The sequence below is a fragment of the Astyanax mexicanus genome, chromosome 2, assembly GCF_023375975.1.
Source record: "Astyanax mexicanus isolate ESR-SI-001 chromosome 2, AstMex3_surface, whole genome shotgun sequence".
NCBI classification, from domain to species: Eukaryota; Metazoa; Chordata; class Actinopteri; order Characiformes; family Acestrorhamphidae; genus Astyanax; species Astyanax mexicanus.
The window spans coordinates 44,909,392-44,926,533 of NC_064409.1; the positions used below are offsets into that span (position 1 = coordinate 44,909,392).

General features: G+C 37.1%; 2 protein-coding genes across 3 annotated transcripts; both read left to right on the plus strand.

Moving 5' to 3' along the window:
• Nucleotides 1-855: 855 nt before the first annotated feature.
• LOC111189722 (uncharacterized) lies at nt 856-11,627 on the plus strand. Its single transcript, XM_049474352.1, has 10 exons — nt 856-940; nt 2,815-2,919; nt 5,322-5,402; nt 5,587-5,697; nt 5,891-6,001; nt 6,199-6,306; nt 7,536-7,643; nt 7,841-8,055; nt 8,301-8,460; nt 11,296-11,627. Exons 4-10 carry the CDS (start codon nt 5,622-5,624, stop codon nt 11,391-11,393), a joined length of 876 nt encoding a protein of 291 aa, XP_049330309.1. The 5' UTR covers nt 856-940; nt 2,815-2,919; nt 5,322-5,402; nt 5,587-5,621; the 3' UTR covers nt 11,394-11,627.
• A 2,702-nt stretch (nt 11,628-14,329) lies between these two features.
• Nucleotides 14,330-16,274, plus strand: LOC125798983 (uncharacterized). 2 transcript variants are annotated; one of them, XM_049474355.1, is made up of 2 exons: nt 14,330-14,824; nt 14,993-16,274. In XM_049474355.1, exons 1-2 carry the CDS (start codon nt 14,345-14,347, stop codon nt 15,674-15,676), a joined length of 1,164 nt encoding a protein of 387 aa, XP_049330312.1. In that variant the 5' UTR covers nt 14,330-14,344; the 3' UTR covers nt 15,677-16,274. The 2 variants fall into 2 exon arrangements, with proteins under 2 accessions (XP_049330312.1, XP_049330311.1); XM_049474354.1 differs by having other exon boundaries at nt 14,330-14,656; nt 14,825-16,272.
• The last annotated feature ends 868 nt before the right edge of the window (nt 16,275-17,142 follow it).

Sequence of the window (17,142 nt, forward strand, 5' to 3'; positions counted from 1 at the left end):
AATGGTCCACTACCTAAACAATAGTTGATCTGTGGTGGTCCTGACCATGGAAGAACAGGTTGAAAGGAGGACAATAAAGTATGCAACGAAGCAAAAGTAAAACATGCTCCTCTATGCTCAGTGAAGCTTAAAAATAGACAGAGTAGAAACAAGGAGGTGGACATAATATTCTGACTTGACCATGTATATATCACTTATGAGATTTTTCAATTACAAAACCTTCAAAAAATTCATTTGGCGGGGTGTTGGGGCATGGTGCAGCTCCAGCAATGTATCTCATAGTAGAGTTTGTTGGGGAGGAGCAAACAGGACCAGTGGCAAAATCTTGGTATGAGGATGGCTTCTCGTGGTGGCCTCCCTACAAAGACGAAAAACGACTCCTAAAAAGTGTTAGGAAAGCAGAGGTCCCACAGCCTGAAAAAGGGTGGAGCAAGCACAGTGTTCGAATACTTCATGAATCAGGTTAGAAAAGTTTGGTGACCATATATATATATATATATATATATATATATATATATATATATATATATATATATATATATATATATATACATACACACACACACACACACATATAAATATAATGCATTCTTTATTTTGCTTACCCAGAATCATTTGACACCATTGTCACCAACTGGAAGAAGTCTTGCTACACGTCAGATCTTAACTCAGAAACTGAGTTAAGAAACTCTGGAAAAGAAATTCTGGGAAAGAGAGTCAGGAAGTAAGCTGTGTATAACGTGTTATAAATAATTTAAAACAATTTAGCAGCGTATAGCAATTGCTTATTTATTATTGTACTCTCGTAGAAAAAAATCATACTCATCATCAGAAGAAGAGGAGGAGGAAGAAACCCCACCTGTCAAAAAAAGACTGCCAAATGCACCAAGACCCCCTGCCCCACCTCAAAGACAGAAACAACACAGTTCAAAACACAATGGTACTGTATTTAATGTTTACAAAATGGATACCATCACACATACAAGACACATATTTATGGATGAAACAACCACAGTGTATATCCTCTTTCAATAATTTGACAGCATCGATACACCCTTAGCTATAAAAGCTCTGAATTAAGACTTTTATGAATTCTTAGAACTTACCAGTACCTTTCAGCCTAAAAGAGCAAAGCAGGATTGGTGTAACAATCTGTCAGATATTCAAGGTTTAATGTCTGAAACATTCCTAAAGGTAGATTTAATGGAACATTTCAAAACTTTTTAACTTATCTGTGTATCAGTTTCATTGTGGATAATAGTCAGTTAACCACAAGGCCTACATTTAACTGAGAGCAGAGTACGTTTTCTTGTAAATTAAAAAAAAAAAAAATCCATTATTCCCTTATTGTAATGTTGAATTAACCTATTTACAGAGGACATGATTAAGAAAAAATGAAATAAAAGAAACTCACCTTTTAAGGGAAAATATTTGGAAAAACTCACCTCTTAAGAGTACTTCAGATGTCTAAATAAAAACGTAAGCAAAAGCTCTTGACAATTAATGTGTAGTACGTATACTAAATCACAACAACTTACATTTGTTAGTGTGTAGTTCAGCTGACTAGTTTAGACAAACACTTTTAATCTGCAGGTTACCTCCTCAGCCAGAGCTATTTATTCTCTATAAAAAAATACAAATCAGATAAAAAGCATTGTAATGATGACCGTGGATATCAGAACCAGTTCAGAAAGTGTGTTTTTATGGGAAGTATAGGCATATGCAAACTGCAAATTGTACTATGCAAAATGACATTGCATTCCTGAATTTTCATTCAGTGACCAAAGATTACTGGGAAATTCAGCTTCATCATTTTAATTTGCGATTTTATACACTACTCAACATTTAAAACAAAGACTTTGGGTTTACTAACAAGCTTTATATCAACAGAAATTCATAGTGACTTTACCCTTCTGAAATCCATTCAATTTACCTTAAAAGGAATGTGCACATCTGCATCTACAATAAATCAGCGGCTCTCAAACTGTAGTCTCGCAATGCTGTGCTGTGCTAACACTTGCGGTATGAAGCAGGTCGGCTTGCTGCTGCTCAATTCACCAGTGAAAGGCCTTCTATTGGTGTTACCAAGGGCAGAGTGAGCCTTAAATTGAACCTACATTTTGACTTTGTTTAGTATCTATTTTGGACTTTTCAGAAAAATAAATGCCAGCATGCAAACATCAACACTTGTATTTAATCGAATGGGGCTGTAATGACAAAGCACTACACACATATGGCAAAACTAACTTTTTAATTCTCTGCCATCAGACTATAGGAAAGGCAAAGAATAACTTGAGACAATCCAACGATTATTAACTAATACAGGAAACTGTGTATATGTATTACAATAAACACCCTTAATACAGGTGTTGAGTGCATCTATCCCAGATTCTGACTGGACAGCCATAGTGGTTATCTTTTTAGGTGAACTGCCTAGGGCCAATTTAACACCACCTTCACCAGCCACATATATTGCAGTACAAAATATCACGGTTTGTTCCACCCTGATCTACACAGAGCATGAATATGATTGTCAAATCAGTGTTCCAATCTTAACTGCTGCATCACACTAACTCATTTCCTTATTAGTTAAGACAATCTTATTACTGCAATTGGAAGCAATAAGTAACTGACCCAGGTTACTTTGTCATAACCAAGCTAATTGTCTCATAATGCTTGGTCACAATAACCTATAAGTAAACAAATAAATAAATAAACACAATAAAATAAAAAGAATACAGTTTAGGGGTGGTGCTATGGCAAAACTGTAAAATTACAAAGTATATTACAATATTTCTTATTCCCTGTAAACAGCACCTACCATACAACAGGACACATCAAGGTGGTACAACCATTGTACATCGAAAGAATCCTCACAGGGACCAGGACACGCCCAGGGTGTCCTACCTAATTTCAATGGTGAGTTTACTGAAGAGGGAGAAAAGCAATTTTTAGTTGTTTAAGAATGACACTTGAGGTTGGTGAAATGCAAATGATAAAAAAGGGGTTGTCTGTGTATGTATATATACTGTGTGTACATACAGTGGTGCTTGAAAGTGTGTAAACCTTGTAAATTGTTTGATATTTCTGCATAAATATTTCCTCATACATCATCAGATTTTCACACACATCCTAATAGTAGACAAAGAGAGACCAGTTAAACAAATAAGACACGTTATCCTTCTGTCATTTATTTATTACGGACAATTATCCAGTAGTACATATTTGTGAGTGGCAAACCTACTTAGCAGTTCATTTAAAGGTGAAATTAGTGTCTTCCCAATTAATAGGATGACAATCCGGTGTGAGAGGATAGAGCTTGTTATATTTAAAGGATAGGGATCTATCAAACTCTGCTCTTCACAACACATGCGCATTAGGCTGGAAAAGGTTAAAAAAACATCACTAAAGTGTTCCACATTCAGACAGATGTCAGAACTAAATCTCAAGAAAAGGTGGGTCATGCAGCAAGACAACCACCCTAATAAACAAATCGTTGTACTATAGAATGGGTAAGGAAGAATACAGTCCTGACCATAATTCCTGACCATAATTCAATCTAAATGGTGTGTAAAGACCTGAAGCAAGCAGTTAGGAAGAAATCCATCAACATCCCAGAGCTGAAGCTGTTCTGTACAGAAGAATTGGCTAAAATTCCTCCAAGCTGATGTGCATAACTGGTTAACAGTTACTGGAAATGTTAAGTTGCAGTTATTGTTGCAAAGGGGGGGTCATACCAGATATTATACCACAGTTAGTTCCGACCCTGCAATGTGATTGGCTGAGAGGCGTTGTAGGAGTGCCATTATTACACGATAATGCACTGTAACCGAAGCGCTCTGTGTATCACTTCGCCACACACGCGTAACTTAGCAACGACCCGAGAGTTATAGTTATAAGTTATAGTTGTTATAGTCTGGTGTTAGCAGCGGACCGTCTGACAGAATGGAACTATTTTTCCTAGAGCCGAGAGTCCGGGGTGAAACAGCCGCGCTCAGTCGCTCACTGGCCGGCGTGTAGAGCCGAGATTCCGGGGTGAAACAGCCGCGCTCAGTCGTTCACTGGCCGGCGTGTAGAGCCGAGATTCCGGGGTGAAACAGCCGCGCTCAGTCGCTCACTGGCCGGCGTGTAGAGCCGAGATTCCAGGGTGAAACAGCCGCGCTCAGTCGTTCACTGGCCGGCGTGTAGAGCCGAGAGTCCGGGGTGAATGGAACTATTTTACCTCGCGGAAGGCTGATAAACACACAGATCGTATTTTTCCTGTCCTCTTTATCTTAAAATCGAATAAAAGACTGTCATACCGGAACCGTAGATCAACACACCAGTGCCAATATTACCCGTTATAGCACTCCCTCTCGTGTATTATTGCTTAACTATAATCAAAGGTTCACATATTTTTGCCACTCACAAATATGTAATATTGGATCATTTTCCTCAATAAATAAATGACCAAGTATAATATGTTCGTCTCATTTGTTTAACTGGGTTCTCTTTATCTACTTTTAGGACTTGCGTACATTTAGGACTTGTGATACATTTCTCAGTTCCTGTGCAGATGTTCAGAATTTCTTTAATATCCACAATTGGACATGCTCTCATAATAGTTTTATACAGAAAATGAGCAGAAGCCAAAAGCCTTAATTGTCCACTGTAATGGACACAGGGTCTGAAAGGGTTAATTGCATAATATTATTATTAATGAGTGATTTAATGCTTTTTTATAATTCTTGTTATTATTGCTAAATAGCCTACACCTTTGACCAACTAGAACAATCTGCCATTAAAATCTGGAAATCTGGAGTCGTGTCTGAATTTTCAGTTTCTGAGTAGTCAGATAAACAAATGACATGAACTCAAGAGGCATCTCTACCTGAATCTGAGAAACCTAGGTTAGCCTTGTCAAGGTGCTATATACAATTAGGCTTAAAACTGAACACAGTAGAACTGAATGCTTAAGCACAAGGTTTGAATTGCTTAAGAGTTACGAATGTTTTGGAAAACCCACTCCTGCTTTCATTGTGGGATTGATTTCTTAGCATTATTGTTTTTATTCTCAGGCATGCCCCCTGCTGTAGCGACATTTTTGAATTTCTTAACAGCGTCCACCATTCAGCCACATGCACAAGTTGTTAAATATAGTTCTACACAAATTCCTAAATTATTCCTATTGATATTTACAACAAGATACGTTTAGGGACATGCAGGATTGGGCGTAGTCACCATAACCAAAACAGTCGACTTCTGTCTTGTCAAAACAAAACTCTTGTCTATATTTTTTAACTATACATATATATATATATTTTTTTACTCCCTGTAAACAGCACCTAACATACAAGACAACCAGTCAACACAGGCAGAACCCTCTCAGGGAACAGGAAATGGACAGCATGTTCTAGCTTATTGTGAGTTAACTTAAGGAGAAAAGCAATTTTAGTACATTAATAATGATTTGATTTGATTTGATTACAATTAGTATTAGTATATTAAAAATAGGTAAGAATGATACCTTAGGTCGCTAAAATGCAGGAATTCTCAAATTATCTTTGCATGAATATTCTAGCAATGTTTTTTATTTCCTGTGAACAGCACCTACCGTGCAACACGAAACGTCATTTTGGCCCATGTCCAACCAGTCCACATGGGCGGAATCCTTTCAGGGACCAGGACATGCCCAGGGTGTCCTACCTCCCGTCAGTGGTGAGTTTACTGAGGGAGAAAAGCATTTTTTAAAGTTAATAACTAGCACAATAATAATACAGGTATGAATAACAACTTAGGTCACTGAAATGCAAACAACTAAAGTCAGGCATTTTCAAAAGTATCTTTGCATGAATATTCTTCACAGAAGTCAAGTATTGTCTCAGCAATGTTTTTTATTCCCTTTAAACAGCACCTACCGTACAACACGAAGCGTCATTGTGGCCAATGTCCAACCAGTCCACATGGGTGGAATCCTCCCAGGGACCAGGACATGCCCAGGGTGTCCTACCTCATGTCAGTGGTGAGTTTACTGAGGGAGAAAAGCACTTTAGTTGAGTATTAACTCATTAATAATACAGGTAAGACGCTGAAATGCAAACAACTAAAGTCCAAAACATCTTCACATGAATAAAACAAAAACATCTTCACATGAATATTAGTAATAGAAACTTCACAGTCAATTACTCTCTCAGCATTTTTTTTATTCTCTGTAAACAGCACCTACCGTAAAAGAAACATTACAGTGTCCCAGGTCCAACCAGTCCACATGGGTGGAATCCTCTCACAGAACAGGACATGGACAGGGTGTCCTTCCTCATGTCAGTGGTGAGTACTGAAGGAGAAAAGCAACTATTTAGTTGAATATCAGTACATTACAATTTTTCTCAGCTGCTTTTGAGCATTTCTTAGATCAATTTTTTATTTTCTCAAAACTAATTTATACAAATAGTAAATGCTTTGTTGCAAATAAGTCCTATATTGCAAATTATTTTGTACAACACTCTGTTGTACAACACACTGCTGTTTCCCAAATGATAAATCACTTTACTTTACTTTACTTAAACTTCTATGTCTTTTATAAGTAAATGGACATCATTATTGTAAGTTGCTTTGGACAAAAGCATCTGCTAAATGTAATGTAATGTAATGCATGTAATGTAATACTTCACTCTCTTACCCCACCAAACATCTAGGCATTAGTTCACTACATCCTTACACTGAAGTTAGTTAAACCAGTGGTCAAGACATGTGAAGCAGATTTTATACATTTCTATTAGACTTTTTGGGTGAGCATGTTGAAAATGTTAGGAGGTCAATAATTCAGATGTTCAAACAATGCACTCTGTACTTTAATACTGTATACTAACACTTCACATTGCTGGATAGATCTGTATGGGTATATAGAGATAGACATATTTTACACATTTATAAAGGAACGTCTTCTAAAATCATACTCAGCACACTCTTTTGTTTTGTATAAAATGTTGAGAAACAGCTTCTGCAATGTGCACAAGTGATTAGATGATGAACAAATAGTTATGGGAAATTAAATTCTGATTTGAGAGTGCTCCAGAGCAGCTGAGAAAAAAATGTATATACCTAGGTGAGTCTATCTTTAATCTGACAAAGTGCAGTGTACTTTCAGTATTTTCTATCACAAGTACATGGTCTTTCAATAAATTATTTTACAAATGTGAGTTCTGGGTCATTTGTTAAATCAGGCTCCCACACACAGTAATGTGTAATTTAGTACTGCCTGTTATTTGGTAAGTCTACTACAGTAGATGTATGCTACTTGAGAAAAAGTGCAGTATGTTTAAAGCATTTTTAATTTGTTATTAAAACTTTAGCATTCTTACTTGTTTGTAATCAACAACTAAATTACTTCCTTTTGAGTTAGGTCCAGGCATTAGCTGGTCATTGTGTAGTGTTGTTTCTACAAACAATTTTTAAAAATCATTCATAGAAACTCAAACGTATTTTCACATGAATATTATTCCTAAAAACTTCACAGTCAAGTATTCTCACAGCATTTTTTTATTCTCTGTAAACAGCACCTACCGTAAAAGAAACATTACAGTGGCCCAGGTCCAACCAGTCCACATGGGCAGAATCCTCTCAGGGAACAGGACATGCCCAAGGTGTCCTTCCTCATGTCAGTGGTGAGTACTGAAGGAGAAAATATCTTACTGAAGCAGGAATCAAAGGTTTCAGATAAAATGCATTAATACAATTAATTCATAAATATAATATGTAGGACAATTCTCTAGGTCACTAAAATGCTAAATTTAAATAAACCATACAATCTAATAAGCATGAAAAGAAAAAGGACCTAAAATAAAAAATATTAATTTTGCAGCTGTAGATAGGACTGTCCTGGAGGCACTGCGGGAGATCGACCTCAAAATAGGTTACTTAACATCACTTGTTGAGTCATTCATTGGTGGCCGCCGGATTCTGCCCCCACAACAGCTTGCAGGCGAAGAAGAGGTTAATTTTATTCCTCTAAATTCAATTGAAGACCTTGAAAATATGGAAGAAAGACTTCAGAACAATGAACTGAGGCAAAGGATGGTAATCATTTATTATTATTTACAGTTTTCCATCAGATAAGACTATGAATGGATTCACAAAGTGTCCACAAACATTTCCTGTTGATTATATATGTAAGCATGTGATTGGTTTGACTGGAAAATGCATTACTCAACTAAAAAAATAAAACCTTAACATAAAATGCTCATTAGTCAATAGTAAATACAAAAGGTATGAAAAGGTCAGTTTGGTAATTAATACATTTCTACTACTCTGCAATATTTCAGATTAGCATGCTGTCACTTAGTGGAGGAGCTTCCATGCAAAAAACTATTTGGAGAATTGCCAGCAAGTTATTAACCGCTGACCTGGCGAAAAACCTGAACTGGTGTGGCAGGGGGAACAAGCGAGGTCTAAAGAAGACTTTATTTGGACAAATGATTATTGGTAAGTCATGTAAACAATACATAATGTTTAGAAGATTTACAATGTTCCTAGGAAGGCAGATATTTTGTTAGCAACACAGCAAATAGAGAACAGTTTTTGTAATGTTCATGCAGTTTTTGCTGCATGAACATAAACTCAGTAGAGCACAAAAATAATTTCTCTTTCAACGCGTTTTCTTTATTTTCATGACTAAATACATTGTAGATTCTCACTGAAGGCATCAAAACTATGAATGAACACGTGGAGTTTTGTAATTAACAAAAAAAGGTGAAATAACTGAAAACATGTTTTATTTTCTAGTTTCTTCAAAATAGCCACCCTTTGCCCTGATTACTGCTTTGCACACTCTTGGCATTCTCTCAATGAACTTCAAGAGGTGGTCACCTGAAATGGTTTTCCAACAGTCTTGAAGGAGTTCGCAGAGGTGTTCAGCACTTGTTGCCCCTTTGCCTTCACACTGTGGTCCAGCTCACCCCAAACCATCTGGATTGGGTTCAGGTCCGGTGACTGTGGAGGCCATGTCATCTGCTGCAGCTTGGTCAAATAGCCCTTACACAGCATAGAGGTGTGTTTGAGGTCATTGTCCTGTTGAAAAATAAATGATCGTCCAACTAAATGCAAACCAGATGGGATGGTGTGTCGCTGCAGGATGCTGTGGTAGCCATGCTGGTTCAGTGTGCCTTCAATTTTGAATAAATCCCCAACAGTGTCACCAGCAAAACACCCCCACAGCATCACAGCTCCTCCTCCACCATGCTTCACAAAGGGAACCAGGCATGTGGAATCCATCCGTTCACCCTTTTCTGCATCTCACAAAGACACGGCGATTAGACCAAAGATCTCAAATTTGGACCAAAGCACAGATTTCCACTGGTCTTATGACCATTCCTTATGTTTCTTGGCCCAAACAAATCTCTTCTGCTTGTTGCCTCTCCTTAGCAGTGGTTTCCTAGCAGCTATTTGAGCATGATTTGCTGCATCTCCTCTTAACAGTTGTTATAGAGATGGGTCTGCTGCTAGAACTCTGTGTGGCATTCAACTGTTCTCTGATCTGAGCTGCTGTTAACTTGTTATTTCTGATGCTGGTGACTCTGATCAACTTGTCCTGAGAAGCAGAGGTGACTCTTGGTCTTCCTTTCCTGGATCGGTCCTCATGTGTGCCAGTTACGTTGTAGCGCTTGATGGATTTTGCGAATCCACTTGGGGACACATTTAAAGTTTTTGCAATTTTCCTGACTGACTGACCTTCATTTCTTAAGGTAATGACGGCCACTTGATTTTCTTTAGTTAGCTGATTGGTTCTTGCCATAATATGAATATTAACAGTTGGGCAAATGTGGCTGTCGGCTGTGTAGTAACTTGACATCTGCACAACACAACTGATGGAAATTCCACTAATTAACCCTGATAAGGCACACCTGAAAACCATTTCAGGTGACCACCTCTTGAAGTTCATTGAGAGAATGCCAAGAGTGTGCAAAGCAGTAATCAGATCAAAGGGTGGCTATTTTGAAGAAACTGGAATATTAAACATGTTTTTAGTTATTTCACCTTTTTTGTTAAGTACATAACTCCACATGTGTTCATTCATAGTTTTGATGCCTTCAGTGAGAGTCTACAATGTAAAAAGTCATGAAAATAAAGAAAACACAGTGAATGAGGTATGTCCAAACCTTTGGCCTGTACACTGTATATATATATATATATATATATATATATATATATATATATATATATATATATATATATATATATATATATATATATATTTACACATTTTAAGAACAGCTTACAACTAAGACTAGCTGCATATAAACTAGCTGCATATGCCTTTAGTAGTGCAGTTAGTTGATAAAAAAATGTAACCGAATTAATTACATGCTCTGTGATGAATTCATATCTGTCTGTCTGTCTGTCTGTCTGTATACGTAACCTTTGTGTCAATCTCTACTACTGGTATTAAGAGAGCGCCCCCATGCTGTGGCCTTCCCAAATGCATATGGATTAATTAGCTATGTTGGTCTTTGTTATACACAGAGTTGAAATTTGCCACGTCATATTCATTAAATTCCATCCTTCTTTGGAGATTATTAAACAATTTTTAAACAAGTTTAATATAGTGGCATACCGTATTACCATTATACAGCCCAGCCCTACACACACAATGTGAATTATATCATGGGAAAATCTGGTAACAATTCCTTTATTCCAAATAATAGAGTAAAAATAAATATCAGAACAATAAATGTTTTCCCCACCTTCATTTAAACTACAGTCTTGCAACCATTTACACGTGGTAACAACGTTGCTAAGCTTATCTTACTTGGTAAATAACATCACGCATCAGCTTATTTAGCCTGAAAATGGCACTAACCTGCTCAAACTACATTCACATAGATTTATACCTATAGTTTGATGTTTAATACAAGTATAATAATAATAATAAAAATAATAATTACAAATACTTATACAAATAGAAACCTACCTTTCTCCAACTTCAGCCGCCATTTTGAAAGCTGATTTCCATCTTCATGCTTGCCTTGAGTCATAAGTTTTACTTTCAACAAGTTTTCATATGTATTAAAGGCACATATAAAAATGTCTATATATTTTTTCAAAATCAATTTTACTTAAAATGGGTGTAATGTTTTAGGGGGAAAAAATACAATGTCAGTTACAATTTCTATTTTCCTCATAGAAATAAATATTACTCTCACAACAAGGTCCGACTGATTTTTTTTAAAACTTACATATAGAGCCAAGTGTAGTAACGTTACTTACTTTGTGTCTCCTAACACTGTGTTTTTAATAACAAGCTATACTTTTCATATACAGGTGCAGCCATGAAAAACCCAATTCTACCAGCGCCGACTGAGGCAGATGCCGAAAAATGTTTAAAAGACTACCTGCGGCTGGCACCAGGGAGGCGTTAATATCTATTTTTGTTTATAATTCATTTTAATTATTTTTACAGTTAATAAATATTTTTGTTTAAAGTTGATTTAAATTATTCTTACAGATAATCACTATTTTAGTTTAAAGTTAATTTTTATTTTTCATGACAATTAATCATTCATTTGTTTAATATCTAATGTTATTGTTTTTTTCTGTTTGTGTTCATCATATTATTTATTCTATTGTTAAATTGGCATTTAATAAACTTGTTAAATATAGATTTTCAGTTTATTTTGTGAGTATTTTTATTTAATATTTATTATATTTAATTAATAACCATTATTCTTATTAAAGCAACTTGACCTATTATAGTAATTTGATGTATGCCGCGACGAACACACACACACACACACACAGGCACGCATACACACAGCTGATGTCTGGAGTGCAGCGTCTAAACGTCCTTTCTGCATCCACCCACGATGTTTGAAAGACGTATTAAAGATGAATAAACGCTCTATGAAATGGTCTGGAACACATCGCATAAGCGTCTCTGGTACGCGGGCGAGATTCAGACGTAGTAAGAGTCGGTCTGGAACGCAGCGGCTAAAGGTAACCCACGACCACCCAGAGACGTCTCAGAGATTTAGTGCAGATGAGCAAACGCTCTTTTAAATACGTTGTCGAGACCAACACGGTTATGTGCCAGAGACGTCTTAGAGATGCATGTGTGCTATCAGGGATAAAGACTTCATGATAATAAAATAAATACAATGAACAACAAATGCATGTCTATTTTAAGCAGTGGACACGTCATTTACACAAGCCAGCCTTAAAGGTTATGAAATTATCGTTTATATTCGTGGTGTATTTATATCAGCCTGTCAAAATCTATAGAGCTGTCTGATCCTGCTGTCATACAGACCATTTGGATAGTGCACTGACGGCATTAGTCAATAGGTAGGCTACTCTGTTTATTAATCAGTCACTAAAAATCTTCAAACTACACTACTACTATTTGCAAACGTGCCACGTGCCTTGCAATACCAAGATTAGTTTCTAGTTAAGCGTTTAAAGCTACCAAATCAGCAAAGCCAACGTAACTAGCTCAGGCAACACCACTGAACATGAAGTAATCAAAAGTATTTAAACCTTTATCATCGAAGTTACTTACCAGAAAGGGATGCATGGGCCTCATCTTTCTGCTTCTTTTTCTTCTTCTCAGCTCCAGACTCAAACCGTCGCTTCATAGTTGAATTACCATTTAGTAGCAACTTCGCGCGGTGAACTTGTCTCCTGCCAAACTCAAGTAGCGTTGCTACTTTAGTCAGGACTAAGGTTGCCAGATAAGTTACGATTTTTCATCCTATTTGTTTATTTTATTTTAAGTTTTTAACTTACACAAATATTGCACTGGACGAGTTTTTGTATAGAATGGCCACATACACTTTAAAAATTGTTAAACATGCGCAAGATTTAGCGCCTCCATGCATTTTTGATTATTTATTTGACTGGGCAATGTGACATCTGGCAACAACCAACAGAGCAAACCGAGCCGTGCCATTTCAGGCAATAGGGGTGGGGGCATTATATTATGCACAAAAATAATAACGTGCCGCTTTTAAGTAGTAGAGTAGGTGCCCCATGCAATGTTTAAAGACAAAAAAGATGAGCGTATCATTAATAATTCACATTGGGTTTTAAATTTAATAATGTCATAATTTCAACACATTTCATTCTCAGTCAATTTGGCTCCCTGCAACTGCAAAATGGTTGAGGCCTAACGCTGGCTGCGTTGTCTGCGTATGCAGAGCGGCGGCCCTGATCGCAATACACGAGAAATATGTCTTTTCATATTTAATAAAAACAGCAGATTGCAGCATCTACTTGTGTTTATTATATGCCACAATCTAATAAACGATAGAATTTAACTTAGCATTATTAGAGACGTTTAAAGGACGGAAGACCATAAAAGACGTTTAAATATGTTTGTTTAAACATCGCATAATAGTCTTCTGAATGTTTATTGGTGGTCCTACAAACGTTCAATAAGAACGTCCCTTGCAACTTTTTGGCGAACCTTTTTTAGTTAGCTGGGAAAAGCATTTCTTTTGTTTTATTTAAATTTTATTTATTTATAGTTACACATAGTTAAAACTAAACTGTTGTCATGTGTGAAGTAAAACGCGTTACAGCAGTAGTGAGGAATTCAGCACAGTTTGTTGTTTATTTTTTATCAACTATAAAAATATTCAATCTATTTTTTTATTCTAATCAACATGGAAACGGATTTGTCCTCTTAAAGTTAAAAAGATTTGGAGCTTTTTTAAAAAAATAATAATAATTCAAATTAAAAAATAAAAAGATTCTTTAAAAAATCTAAACAAAATAAAAAATAGATATATTAAATTATGAAAAATACAAATAAACCGGATAGTTTTAGCAACCACAAAAAAATTAAACTTTAAAAAGCGAAAAAACATAGTTGGCATCAGTCTACTACGTTAAAAAACAACAATAAAAAAAACCTAAACCCCCCCCCCCCCCCACAAAATAATCAAATATTAAAAAAGCAAAATAAGAAGATTACATGAAAAATCATCCACAAAACAACTAAAAATAAAACAACTACCCGCAAAAAAAATCCTCAAAAAATAAATATTAAAAAACGACCAAAGTTTACATAAAAAACAACCATAAAAAAACACCCCCTCAAAAAAATAACCACATAAATATTTACATTTTAAAAACAAAAAAATAAAAGATTACAATAAAAAAAAAAGTTGGTAGATATTTTTAATCAGATTTTGGACTTGGATGTGTTTTTTTTTTATTGTTTGTTGGCTTATTGCTATTACTTTGGAACGTTCATGTCAATGACATCACAGTTTTACTGCTGTGGATATAAATATGACGTCACTGTTCAACACTATAAAAGGCTCAGCAGCACGAAAAACTTCAGTCGTCAACGGATCTTCGCAGCGACAACATGTGTGCAGTTCGAGGGATACTAGGAGCAGCCAGCCTTGCAGCTCTAGCTATAGCTGCCGGTGGATCGCTTTACTACCTGTACCGATCCAGAACACAGAAGCCGACGACAACGGAGGAGACTACGGTCACTCCAGTGGAAGGAGACCCTGAAACGGTGGAGGAGAGGCAGGCTGAGCCGATGGTTGAACCTGTACTCTCCGAGACTGTGATGGAGTTGGTGGAGGAAGATGGAGGAGTTGACTGCCCCAAGGAAGAAGATCAGGTCACTCTCATTATGGATGAGGCACCAGAAGCTCTCAGCCTGCTACAGGTCACTGACTCAACAGAGTCAGAGGAAGCTGAGGTGACCCTTAATACAGAGCTTTGTGAGAGTGTGGTGGAAACACTGGTGGAAGATGGAGGAGTTGACTGCCCACAAGAGGAAGATCAGACCACTCTCATCATGGATGAGGCACCAGAAGCTCTCAGCCTGCTACAGGTCACTGACTTAACAGAGTCAGAGGAAGCTGAGGTGACCCTTAATACAGAGTTTTGTGAGAGTGTGGTGGAAACACTGGAGGAAGATGGAGGAGTTGACTGCCCCAAGGAAGAAGATCAGGCCACTCTCATTATGGTTGAGGCACCAGAAGCTCTCAGCCTGCTACAGGTCACTGACTTAACAGAGTCAGAGGAAGCTGAGGTGACCCTTAATACAGAGCTTTGTGAGAGTGTGGTGGAAACACTGGAGGAAGATGGAGGAGTTGACTGCCCCAAGGAAGAAGATCAGGCCACTCTCATCATGGATGAGGCACCAGAAGCTCCCAGCCTGCTACAGGTCACTTATTTAACAGAGTCAGAGGAAGCTGAGGTGACCTTTAATACAGAGCTTTGTGAGAGTGTCGTGGAAACACTGGAGGAAGATGGAGGAGTTGACTGCCCACAAGAGGAAGATCAGGCCACTCTCATCATGGATGAGGCACCAGAAGCTCCCAGCCTGCTACAGGTCACTTATTTAACAGAGTCAGAGGAAGCTGAGGTGACCTTTAATACAGAGCTTTGTGAGAGTGTGGTGGAAACACTGGAGGAAGATGGAGGAGTTGACTGCCCACAAGAGGAAGATCAGGCCACTCTCATCATGGATGAGGCACCAGAAGCTCCCAGCCTGCTACTGGGCACTGACCCAGCAGAGACTAAGGAAGCCGAGACGGAGGCTGAATGCAGACCCGAAGCTGAATCCAAAAAGAAGCATAAGAGACGAGGGAGACGAGGAAGATCACAAAAACTACGAAGACTAGGAAGACTACGAAGACGAGGAAGACTAGGAAAACGAGGAAAGAGGCTGTATAAGTAGGACAGTGTAGGAATAAGTGGATTTGTGTCAACGCAAAATAGAAATAAATCTGCATAAATCAAAATTTACAGTGTAAGGGGTCTTTTTTAGGTCTTTTAGTCCTTTTGAAGTCTTGTATGTGAAGTACAGTAGCACACTCCAGAAAAGAATAAAAAAAACAACCTCAAAAATAATTAAATATGAGAAAACAAGCAAAAAAATATTACATAAAAAATCAACCACAAAAAAACAAACAAAAATACCCTTAAATAAAATAAATAAATAAATAAAAAAGGTTTACATAAAAAACAACCATAACAACCTGGCTGAAGCTGAGGTGATAGTGGAGCCTGTACTCTGCGCGATTGTGATGTAGTTGGTGGTGGAAGACGGAGGAGTTCACTGCCCCCAAAAGGAAGACCAGGCCACTCTCATTGTGGATGAGGCATCAGAAGCTGCCAAACACTGGTGGATGATGGAGGAGTTCACTGCCCTCAGGAAGATCAGGCCTCTCACATTATGGATGAGGCATCAAACGCTTCCAACCTGCTACTGGACACTGACCCAGCAGAGACAGAGGAAGGAAACTAAGGTAAAAGATGTAACTGCTACAGAAGCTGAGACAAAGGCTGATAATGAGCAACCAGGAGGTTGTTGGGGCGAAGGTGGGATGCAAACTTTTGTCACGAAAAGTAGGTAGTTAGAGCAGGTATTTATAGGGTGGTTTATTGATAAGAGGTGGAGTTAGAGCGTGGAGTTTGGGTGTGGTCCTTCTCCCAAACTTTTTTTTACATATCATTTATGGATATGAAATATCCATAGCAAGCAACAAGAAGTAACATCTTCAGAAGCACGTTTACAAAATTAGCGGTCAGTTTCCATATCACACTTATATTTTAAAAGAAAATCTTTAAAAGAAAATGTTATATATTAATTTCAGCCTAATTTCTCTCACTTTGTTAGAAATTAAATATTTTAAAGGTAAAGACCACACTATACACTCTACTATATAATACTATTCCAAAATGATATTACTTAAGGAATTGTAGCAATGTCTTTCTGAAATAATTCTCTTATCAGCTTATTATTTTGCTGGTGTTTAGCTGAAAGCATACAAGTGAGTGACAAGGAAAGTTTACACCTCTCAGCAGTAAATTTGCACCAACTGGTATAGCATTTATCACTGTAGAGTATTATCACTGTAGAGTACTTGTCAATTTTGTATTTATTAATTAGGTCAATATAACTGTATGGTCTACTATTTGATTCAAGTAGTTGACCAACTAAAATAAAATGATTCCAGTTTTCATAAAAAAGTGACTTGAGTGACATAAATTTATCCAAGAGCAGCGTGTAAGACTGGTGGAGGAAAACATGTCAAGATGCATGAAAACTGTGATCGAAAACCAGAGTTATTTGTTTTCTTTGCATTATTTGAGGTCTGAAATTCTGCTTTTTTATTTCAGCCATTTCTCATTTTTTTGCAA

Bases quoted from the DNA above. Each gene is read 5' to 3' on its own strand.
- LOC111189722 (XM_049474352.1), top strand. From the start codon at position 5,622: ATGTCCAACCAGTCCACATGGGCGGAATCCTTTCAGGGACCAGGACAT. The intron at 5,698-5,890 runs GTGAGTTTACTG...CCCTTTAAACAG, and splicing joins TGTCCTACCTCCCGTCAGTG to CACCTACCGTACAACACGAA. The intron at 7,644-7,840 runs GTGAGTACTGAA...TTAATTTTGCAG, and splicing joins TGTCCTTCCTCATGTCAGTG to CTGTAGATAGGACTGTCCTG.
- LOC125798983 (XM_049474355.1), top strand. From the start codon at position 14,345: ATGTGTGCAGTTCGAGGGATACTAGGAGCAGCCAGCCTTGCAGCTCTA. The intron at 14,825-14,992 runs GTCACTGACTTA...AGCCTGCTACAG, and splicing joins AAGCTCTCAGCCTGCTACAG to GTCACTGACTTAACAGAGTC.